The 10643-nt window shown below is 45.0% G+C and overlaps 1 protein-coding gene across 1 annotated transcript; it reads right to left on the bottom strand.

Moving 5' to 3' along the window:
- Positions 1–2228: 2228 nt before the first annotated feature.
- opi-2 (oocyte protease inhibitor-2) lies at positions 2229–4573 on the bottom strand. Its single transcript, XM_090183386.1, is given in 7 exon segments — positions 2229–2255; positions 2334–2419; positions 2546–2653; positions 2656–2673; positions 3433–3522; positions 3621–3752; positions 4410–4573. Coding segments are annotated over 7 exon segments (513 nt in total). The 5' UTR covers positions 4462–4573.
- Between the last annotated feature and the right edge of the window lie 6070 nt (positions 4574–10643).

Here is a 10643-nt window from a genome sequence, read left to right as displayed (position 1 = left end):
TAAATGTTTTAAGAAAAACTAAATCACACACACACAGCTTGGAAGGAGGGACATATTGGGGTGCGTAGAGACAGACAGTGCCTGCAATAGTTAGCTTTGTTAGCGCTAAAAAAGAATCGTCAGACCTAGAGTTCTGAAACCTGTTCTAGACCTCAGGTCGATAGAGCCACGTAACTCACCACGCACTAGAAGGTTCTCGGACCGAGAAACAGCCTCGCACATTTCCAATAACTTCAATTCATTTTTGCCTCACAAAAATGACGACGTTTAGAAATGTCCCAGAGTCGCAAGACTAGGTGCATTGCGACCGCCTCAGCCCATATAGACGGACCCCAACGTTTGTCCGATAGCTCATTCAAGGACCCCGTAGCAAGTCATGGAAAAACGTGGATTTTCAGCACCAATTAGGGTCTTGCTCAGGCACCAAATGACCTATCGAGCCGAAACTTGGGATTCGGGGTCTCCTCAGCTAGGCCTACACATATCAGAACTGTACCCGCAGCTAGACTGTAACTAGGTGTTTTACGTTTTTGTTATGTTTGAACAGAAGGCGTCGTGAATTTCAGGCCAGCTCTGAAGTATGTGATAGTTGGCTACTAAACGAGTTGGAAAAAGTGGGGTTGGTGTAAGTTTGTATCAGTTGTCAGAATGATATCTAATTGACTGATGGATGGTGACTTGCTGGTGACTTGTCCATTTGCAATATGTTTAAACAGTGAGGTACCATCACCAAAGTGACATTCTGAAATCAACCCTAACGAGCGATGGAAAGGAACAACTATCACTGCCCAGCCATCCCGAGTTCACCAGGCCAGTCATTTCTCTTCCCTGCAGTATTTTTGAGCCTGCCAAATTTGTGATGGTAAATGGACATAACATCCTGATTTGGCATTTTCCAATCTTTCATATTGCATTTGGCCAAAAAGTGACTTGACTTCCTATGAAATCATATTGCAAACAGACAAAACATGCCATATGCGCAAGTAATTAAAAATTATAATAAAATTGGACAGAAGTATACTCAGTTCTTACACATGTGTAATTGACACACACAAAAAAAAAAAAAGTCCAGAAAGCACTTTAAGGGGGTGATAAATCTACATTTTGCTTTTGGATGTTGACGTGTTGCATTTGCAATATGAAAAACCACGGTGGAGCACGTTCGCCTCCTGTTGGATTTTTAAAGTGTTAAACCTGGCATTTGCCATATGGCATTTGCAATCAACTTTACACGAAACAACGCCGAATTGAGTGGTATTGGACACCGTGTATATGGTTTGTCCAGTGCCAATAATTTGTCCATTTCAGGGGGGGGGGGGGGGGGGGGGGGGGGGTGTTCCCTTACATCATTAAGACCTTTTGGGAATAATGAGGGTGAAAATCCCAGAACATTCAATAGACACAAATATGACCCCACCATCAATACACACAAATATGACCCCACCATCAATACACACAAATATGACCCCATATCAGACAATATGGCGGTTGTTTTGCTGCACCAACAAGCCTCACAAGACTCGTCTGAAGGTAGACCAGTTTTAAAAAAGGCAAGTAGGTATTTGATGAGCAGGTGACCACTTTGTCATGTGGTGTGTTTTAGTTATAAAATTACCTAGTTAGGAAATTATAGGCTGAACATTTACCCCACTAAAGTTATTAATTTAACTTCTTGGATGTCCTGTTCACACAGAGCAATGATGTGCATCACCCACACATTCTAGCTAGCTGATACTGTACTGAGCACGTTCCTTTTCTGGCAAGTTCCCTCCCGGCCTCCAAATATTGGTATGAACATGAAGTGGACCCAAATCCATAGGCGTTAAGGCCTTGCCTGTGCACTTGACTAAACCCCACAACCCCCTTCTCAGCTGTCCATCTTTCTGATTTCCACCAATCAGAGTTGATGTCAGTGTGATTAGAGGGACAATAGTGCTCAGTACCAAGTGTGGTAGACTACTTATGACCATCACCAGCATCAAAGCTTGGAGAAGCCTAACTACTACATGGTCACGTGGCATTTGACTGTCTTCGTTTGCTGTAACAGTCACCATAACAGTCCTACTCCTTCCTCCATTTCCCAGAAATGAACCGGTTCAGATACATTGTTCAACATATCACACCAACAATAACGTAAGTAAATCAACACTTTAATCTCTGGATTCCTTCATGTATTTATTTGTATGGGATGTGAATCCCTTCCTGTAGTACAGTAAACTGTCCGTCTTCTACATCTTACTTCCAACGCCTTTCATCTACAATTAGGAAGAAATACACAGCAATAACTAGCTGCAAAGTAGTAACATTTAGTGAATGAGTATGTATATACACACCTTGGTGGAACAGGTGATAGCAGTGCCTGGTGGAGTCTCAGTACCCTGGATCTTCTGTCCAGTAGTGGTCACACACCAACAGTAACCTACCAGAAAGAGACATGTTAATAACCTGTTACATAATACAACAGGTACACAAATATACATTTTACTGTAACATATTGAATTGTCACGTTAAACTGAATTGGAGCATTTATGGTGTGTGTGGTAACCTGTAGAGCCTGAACATTGCTCAGGTTTGTATTGTCCATCGTTGTCACACGTGGGGACGTAGACTCCAGGCCTGACTTTTCACGCAGTATCTCTAGCAATCTCACAGTCTTGGGTCGTATCTTACCATCTAAACACAGATAACACTCTTTATAACGATGACATTACATATTAGAACATACATTGCTGGACAAACATCCTGGAAGCTCTGGCTGGATCTGGAATATTGGGTTGAGTCCCCTATGGGCCCTGTAACTCTATGGGGCCCTGTTCCCCGAAGGGCCCTGGTCAGGAGACTGCATCCTATGTGGGACCCTGTTCCCCGAAGGGCCCTGGTCAGGAGACTGCATCCTATATGGGACCCTGTTCCCTGAAGGGCCCTGGTCAGGAGACTGCATCCTATATGGGACCCTGTTCCCCGAAGGGCCCTGGTCAGGAGAATGCATCCTATAAGGGACCCTGTTCCTCCTTCAGAGATCTTCAAAGGTCTTCACTGGGTCTCTCTCTCTCTCTCCTGCCAGTTAAATTCTCCCCCCTCTCCTATTTAAGGACCCGTCCAGTCAGAACCCTCCCTCTGGAACCCCGCACGGAGATCTGAGGGTTAATGAGGGTTAATGACCTGAATGGTCGTAAGTGGAAAGACCCAGGAAGAGAAAGATATTGACACAGGAAGAAGAGAGTTAATGACACAGGAAGAAGAGAGATAATGACACAGGAAGAAGAGAGATCATGATACAGAAAGACAGGAAGAAGAGAGATCATGATACAGAAATCAGTTTAGCATCTTGTAAAGAAAGCATAAAGAGATCCAAGGTAGGAAGCAAGAGTAGTGATGTGTTGGAGTTTAAAGTGGGGATGGTGTTGGATGAGACCACAGGGCCTCACTTACTCTGGGTGGAACAGTTGATTCTAGGAGTGCCTGGTGGAGTCTCAGTACCCGGGATCTTCTGTCCAGAACTGTAGACACACCAACAGTAACCTACCAGAAATAGACATGTTTCATATACAATATATACACATTGAATTGTCACATTCAACTGAATTGATAATTGTGCCTACGTGTGCGCCGTTGTTAACCTGTAGAGCCCCAACATTGCTCGGGGGTGTATTGTCCACTGTCGTCACACCTGGGGATGTAGGCTCCAATTGAGCCATTTAAAGTGGCATCTCTAGCATCCTCACATGGGGTCTTGGGTCGTATCATAGTATCTGGAAACATGTAACATTTACTGTAATGTGGACATAATCTTGAAGGACAATATACATTTCTGGACATACATTCTGGAATCTTGGGGTGCGTCCCATATGGGCCTTATTCAGAAGTAGTTTATACGGAATAGGGTTCCATTTCAGATGATACCTAGGTACTTCCTGGCTAAATATTCATTCTGCTACTTGTTTAAAACGCCTGTGGAGTCAAATTCCAGTTTCGTAGAAGAGCTGATGAAACTAAGACTGGAAATTGGATCAGTGTTATTGCCTGATAGTTGCTAGACAATCCAATCATACGTCCAGTTGAATGATCAAACCATTCATATCAGAATACCTCAGTCCAGCATCTAGATATACATCTCTGGAACTAGAGGAGTGGCAGGTAGCCTGCGGTTAGAGAGTTGGGCCAGTAGTTCAAATCAGTGAGATGACAAGTTGATATATCCATCTATGTGCCCTTAAGCAAGGCACAACCTTAATTTCTCCAGTGTCAATGTTGATAATGGCGGACCTCTCAGAGAGTGTTCCATGGAAAACCGATAATGAATGGAAAAACATTTCCAAATAACACCTGTGTGTTAACACCTACAAGTGTGTGTGCAGTAGGTGTGTTATGTTTAATTAAGATGTAGGTGTGAGGTATGTCACGCTTACCTCCCAGAGCAAAAGCTGTGCTGACAAGCAGAATGATGGTCAATATCGCCATGGTGATAGTTTCCTGTGAGAGAGAAAGAGAGATTAGTTGAGCATTTTTAAGGATCTGGAATGGCTGTGGGTACTAGAGGAGAGGTTAAGGAAACCCACTATTAGGTACAAAACTGAAATAACAGCCAAAGCAGCATTTTCTAAACCCAGTCCTGAGGACCCCAAGAAGAAGTATGGCAACACGGTGCTACTAGTCTTCTGATGTAACTCAGGTATCACTTCTTCACCCACGTACAATAGATTAGCCTGGCACATATGTATCCTTCCCAAATGGCTCCTCACTCCTTGTGTAGTGAACTACCTTTGACAAGGGCCTACAATGCACTACATAGGGAATGGGAAGCATTTTAGACAGTCAGAGACTACCCATTTACTGCAAAGGTAACTATTAGTCTACGCTCTTAAATTCAGGGGGCCACTTCACAAAAATGGCACAACTACATAGTGCACTACGTTTGACCAGAGCCATATGCCAGCAGCATACTACCCTGCATACCACTGCTGGCTTGCTTCTGAAGCTAAGCAGGGTTGGGCCTGGTCAGTTCCTGGATGGGAGACCAGATGCTGCTGGAAGTGTTGGAGGGCCAGTAGGAGGAACTCTTTCCTCTGGTCTAAAAAAATATCCCATGGCACTTATCGTCAGAGTAGGGGTGTTAAAACCCCAGTGTCCTGGCTTAATTCCCAATCTGACCCTCAAACAATCACCTAATAATCTCCAGTTTAAAGTTGGCTCATTCATCCCCCTCCTGTAACTATTCCCCAGGTCGTTGCATGTTCTCAGTCAACTTACCTGGTAAAATAACAGATAAATAAATAAACATTTTGGTAACATTTTAGATGCAAATAGTCTATTACATAATGATGCACTCTCACCTTCTGCACTCTTTCAAGGGATTCCCTGGGTGTCTCCCTCTCTGTTGTCTGTAAGTTATGGTCTACCTCTTCCACCTCTCCTTTTAAAGGACCTGTCACAGGTGTGACTAGTTGCCTCATTAACCCAAAGAGAGATCCCGATGTCGGGCCATTAGTTAGTTTGGTAAAGAACTTAAGTAGAACTACTTTAAGTACTACTAAAGTAGTTTTTTGGGGGTATCTTGACTTCTGTTGTAAAATCTCATATGCATCTCAAATAGTACCTTGATGTTATTTGGCCCGTGTCAAACGTAGTGCACTATATAGTTGGGCCATTTTTGTGGAGTGACCCCCTGAATTTAAGAGTGTAGACTAATAGTTACCTTTGCAGTAAATGGTTAGTCTCTGACTGTCTAAAATGCTTCCCATTCCCTATTTAGTGTATTTTTGGCCCTCGTCAAAGGTAGTTCACTACACAAGGAGTGAGGAGCCATTTGGGAAGGATACATATTCCTGTGAAGTGAACTGAGTTTTAATATTAATAATTAATACGCAGGTTTGATTTGGAAATGCGTTTCTATTCATTATCGGTTCTCCATGGGACACCCTCTGAGACGTCAGCCATTATCAACCTTGACACTGGTTGATAGACGGATATATCAACTTGTCAGCTCACTGATTTGAGCTACTGGTCCAACTCTCAATCAGCAGGCTACCTGCCACTCCTCTAGTTCCAGAGAAGTATATTGGTGTCTAGATGTTGGACTCTGATATTCTGATATGAATTGTTTGATCATTCAACTGGGTGTATGATTGGGTTGTCTAGCAACTATCAGGAAATAACACTGATACAATTTACCCTCACGTTTTGTCTTAGTTTCATCAGCTCTTCTACAAAACACAGAACCAGAATTGACTGCACAGGGCTTTTAAACAACTTCAATATTTAGCCAGGAAGCTCTGATTTAAACTACTGGCCCAACTCTCAAACAGCGTCCAGAAATGTATATAGTCCTGAAATGTTATGTCCACATTACAATGCATGTTACCTGTGTCCAGATGCTATGATACGACCAAAGACCCCATGTGAGGATGCTAGAGATGCCACTTTAAATGGCTCAATTGGAGCCTACATCCCCCACGTGTGACGACAATGACTGATTCACGTTACATACAAATAAATACAGGAAGGAATCCAGAGATTAAATCGTTGATTTACTTACTTTATAGTTGGTGTGATTTTTCTCAACCAGTCCAATTCTGGGAACTGGAGGAAGGACGAGGACCTTTATGGTGACTGTATTACCACCACACCGGCAGTTACAGAACATGAAGGCAGTCAAATGCCACGTGACCATGTAGTAGTTAGGCTTCTCAAAGCTCTGATGCTGGTGATGGTCATTAGTAGTCTACCACACCTGCTAACTGCCTGGTACTCAGCACTCTATTGTCCCTCTAATCACTCTGACATCAACTCTGATTGGTGGAAATCAGAAAGATGGACAGCTCAGAAGGGGGTTGTGTCATGTGCACAGGCAAGGCCTTTTTAATGCTTAGGGCTCTTGGGTCCATGATGTGGGGCATCAGCCTACTCAGTGACAACCACAGAACACAACTGAAAGAGTTTACAAAATATTAGCATCCTAACTCTGATTGCAGGACTTGGACTCTGGAATCAAATTTGTCAGTATTTCCTTTGTGTGGATTTCTCTTTATATACTAATTATGACAGCTTTGGTCCTCCAAAGACATCGACATGTCACTCCAATATATACAGGAGTTCAGCAGAGTCCAGAATCAGAACCATGCTACTCTGAGTCTGAAGAATTGTTCCAGACCACAGAGGGATGAAAGACCCCTTGACTGAGTCTACATCTTCACATTTCACTAAATCATTCCATTGTTTGCTTCATGCATTATATCATCCTGTAAAATAAAGGACATGCTCTTCATCTTTACATGACTAAATGTTGTATTAGAACTTGTAGGATGACTTGATGGAAAATGGTACATCTCCTGGTTTGGTTACATTTGCTGCCGTCTGATATTTAGGGCCAGACTATGATATATTAATGGTTAGGGAACTTCATGTTCATGCCAATGTTTGGAGGAAGCTTGCCAGAAAATGAACATGGTAAGTACAGTATTAGCGAGCTAGAATGTATGGGTGATTCACATCAACTTTAAGGGGGTAAGTAAATGTTCAGCCCAAAATTTGCTAACCAGTTAATTCTATAACTAAAACACACACCACATGATAAAGTATATGAACACCTGCTTGTCAAACATCTCATTCCAAAATCATGGAGTTGGTCCCCCCCCCCCCTTTGCTATAGACTTCCAGCGCCGACAGAGATGGCCGCCTCGATTCGCGTTCCTAGGAAACTATGCAGTTTTTTGTTTTTTTACGTGTTATTTCTTACATTAGTACCCCAGGTCATCTTAGGTTTCATTACATACAGTCGAGAAGAACTACTGAATATAAGATCAGCGTCAACTCACCATCAGTACGACCAAGAATATGTTTTTCGCGACGCGGATCCTGCGTTCTGCCTTACAAACAGGACAACGGAGCGGATCCAATGCAGCGACCCAAAAAAACGACTCTGAAAAAGAGGGAAACGAGGCGGTCTTCTGGTCAGACTCCGGAGACGGGCACACCGTGCACCACTCCCTAGCATTCTTCTTGCCAATGTCCAGTCTCTTGACAACAAGGTTGATGAAATCCGAGCAAGGGTAGCATTCCAGACGGACATCAGAGACTGTAACGTTCTTTGCTTCACGGAAACGTGGCTCACTGGAGAGACGCTATCTGAGGCGGTGCAGCCAACGGGTTTCTCCACGCATCGCGCAGACAGAAACAAACATCTTTCTGGTAAGAAGAGGGGCGGGGGCGTATGCCTTATGGCTAACGTGACATGGTGTGATGAAAGAAACATACAGGAACTCAAATCCTTCTGTTCACCTGATTTAGAATTCCTCACAATCAAATGTAGACCTCATTATCTACCAAGAAAATTCTCTTCGATTATAATCACAGCCGTATATATCCCCCCCCAAGCAGACACATTGATGGCTCTGAATGAACTTTATTTGACTCTTTGCAAACTGGAAACCATTTATCCGGAGGCTGCATTCATTGTAGCTGGGGATTTTAACAAAGCTAATCTGAAAACAAGACTCCCTAAATTTTATCAGCATATCGATTGCGCAACCAGGGGTGGAAAGACCTTGGATCATTGTTACTCTAACTTCCGCGACGCATATAAGGCCCTGCCCCGCCCCCCTTTCGGGAAAAGTTGACCACGACTCCATTTTGTTGATCCCTGCCTACAGACAGAAACTAAAACAAGAGGCTCCCACGCTGAGGTCTGTCCAACGCTGGTCCGACCAAGCTGACTCCACACTCCAAGACTGCTTCCATCACGTGGACTGGGACATGTTTCGTATTGCGTCAGACAACAACATTGACGAATACGCTGATTCGGTGTGCGAGTTCATTAGAACGTGCGTTGAAGATGTCGTTCCCATAGCAACAATTAAAACATTCCCTAACCAGAAACCGTGGATTGATGGCAGGATTCGCGTGAAACTGAAAGCGCGAACCACTGCTTTTAATCAGGGCAAGGTGTCTGGTAACATGACCGAATACAAACAGTGCAGCTATTCCCTCCGCAAGGCTATCAAACAAGCTAAGCGTCAGTACAGAGACAAAGTAGAATCTCAATTCAACGGCTCAGACACAAGAGGCATGTGGCAGGGTCTACAGTCAATCACGGACTACAGGAAGAAATCCAGCCCAGTCACGGACCAGGATGTCCTGCTCCCAGGCAGACTAAATAACTTTTTTGCCCGCTTTGAGGACAATACAGTGCCACTGACACGGCCTGCAACGAAAACATGCGGTCTCTCCTTCACTGCAGCCGAGGTGAGTAAGACATTTACACGTGTTAACCCTCGCAAGGCTGCAGGCCCAGACGGCATCCCCAGCCGCGCCCTCAGAGCATGCGCAGACCAGCTGGCCGGTGTGTTTACGGACATATTCAATCAATCCCTATACCAGTCTGCTGTTCCCACATGCTTCAAGAGGGCCACCATTGTTCCTGTTCCCAAGAAAGCTAAGGTAACTGAGCTAAACGACTACCGCCCCGTAGCACTCACTTCCGTCATCATGAAGTGCTTTGAGAGACTAGTCAAGAACCATATCACCTCCCCCCTCCCTGACACCCTAGACCCACTCCAATTTGATTACCGCCCAAATAGGTCCACAGACGATGCAATCTCAACCACACTGCACACTGCCCTAACCCATCTGGACAAGAGGAATACCTATGTGAGAATGCTGTTCATCGACTACAGCTCGGCATTCAACACCATAGTACCCTCCAAGCTCGAGACCCTGGGTCTCGACCCCGCCCTGTGCAACTGGGTACTGGACTTCCTGACGGGCCGCCCCCAGGTGGTGAGGGTAGGCAACAACATCTCCTCCCCGCTGATCCTCAACACTGGGGCCCCACAAGGGTGCGTTCTGAGCCCTCTCCTGTACTCCCTGTTCACCCACGACTGCGTGGCCACGCACGCCTCCAACTCAATCATCAAGTTTGCGGACGACACAACAGTGGTAGGCTTGATTACCAACAACGACGAGACGGCCTACAGGGAGGAGGTGAGGGCCCTCGGAGTGTGGTGTCAGGAAAATAACCTCACACTCAACGTCAACAAAACTAAGGAGATGATTGTGGACTTCAGGAAACAGCAGAGGGAACACCCCCCTATCCACATCGATGGAACAGTAGTGGAGAGGGTAGCAAGTTTTAAGTTCCTCGGCATACACATCACAGACAAACTGAATTGGTCCACTCACACAGACAGCACTGTGAAGAAGGCGCAGCAGCGCCTCTTCAACCTCAGGAGGTTGAAGAAATTCGGCTTGTCACCAAAAGCACTCACAAACTTCTACAGATGCACAATCGAGAGCATCCTGTCGGGCTGTATCACCGCCTGGTACGGCAACTGCTCCGCCCTCAACCGTAAGGCTCTCCAGAGGGTAGTGAGGTCTGCACAACGCATCATCGGGGGCAAACTACCTGCCCTCCAGGACACCTACACCACCCGATGTCACAGGAAGGCCATAAAGATCATCAAGGACATCAACCACCCGAGCCACTGCCTGTTCACCCCGCTATCATCCAGAAGGCGAGGTCAGTACAGGTGCATCAAAGCTGGGACCGAGAGACTGAAAAACAGCTTCTATCTCAAGGCCATCAGACTGTTAAACAGCCACCACTAACATTGAGTGGCTGCTGCCAACACACTGACACTGACTCAACT

Source organism: Oncorhynchus mykiss, chromosome 9 (assembly GCF_057628025.1).
Source record: "Oncorhynchus mykiss isolate SJ-2025 chromosome 9, ASM5762802v1, whole genome shotgun sequence".
Lineage (NCBI taxonomy): Eukaryota > Metazoa > Chordata > Actinopteri > Salmoniformes > Salmonidae > Oncorhynchus > Oncorhynchus mykiss.
This window is presented reverse-complemented; position numbering and strand designations above follow the sequence as displayed.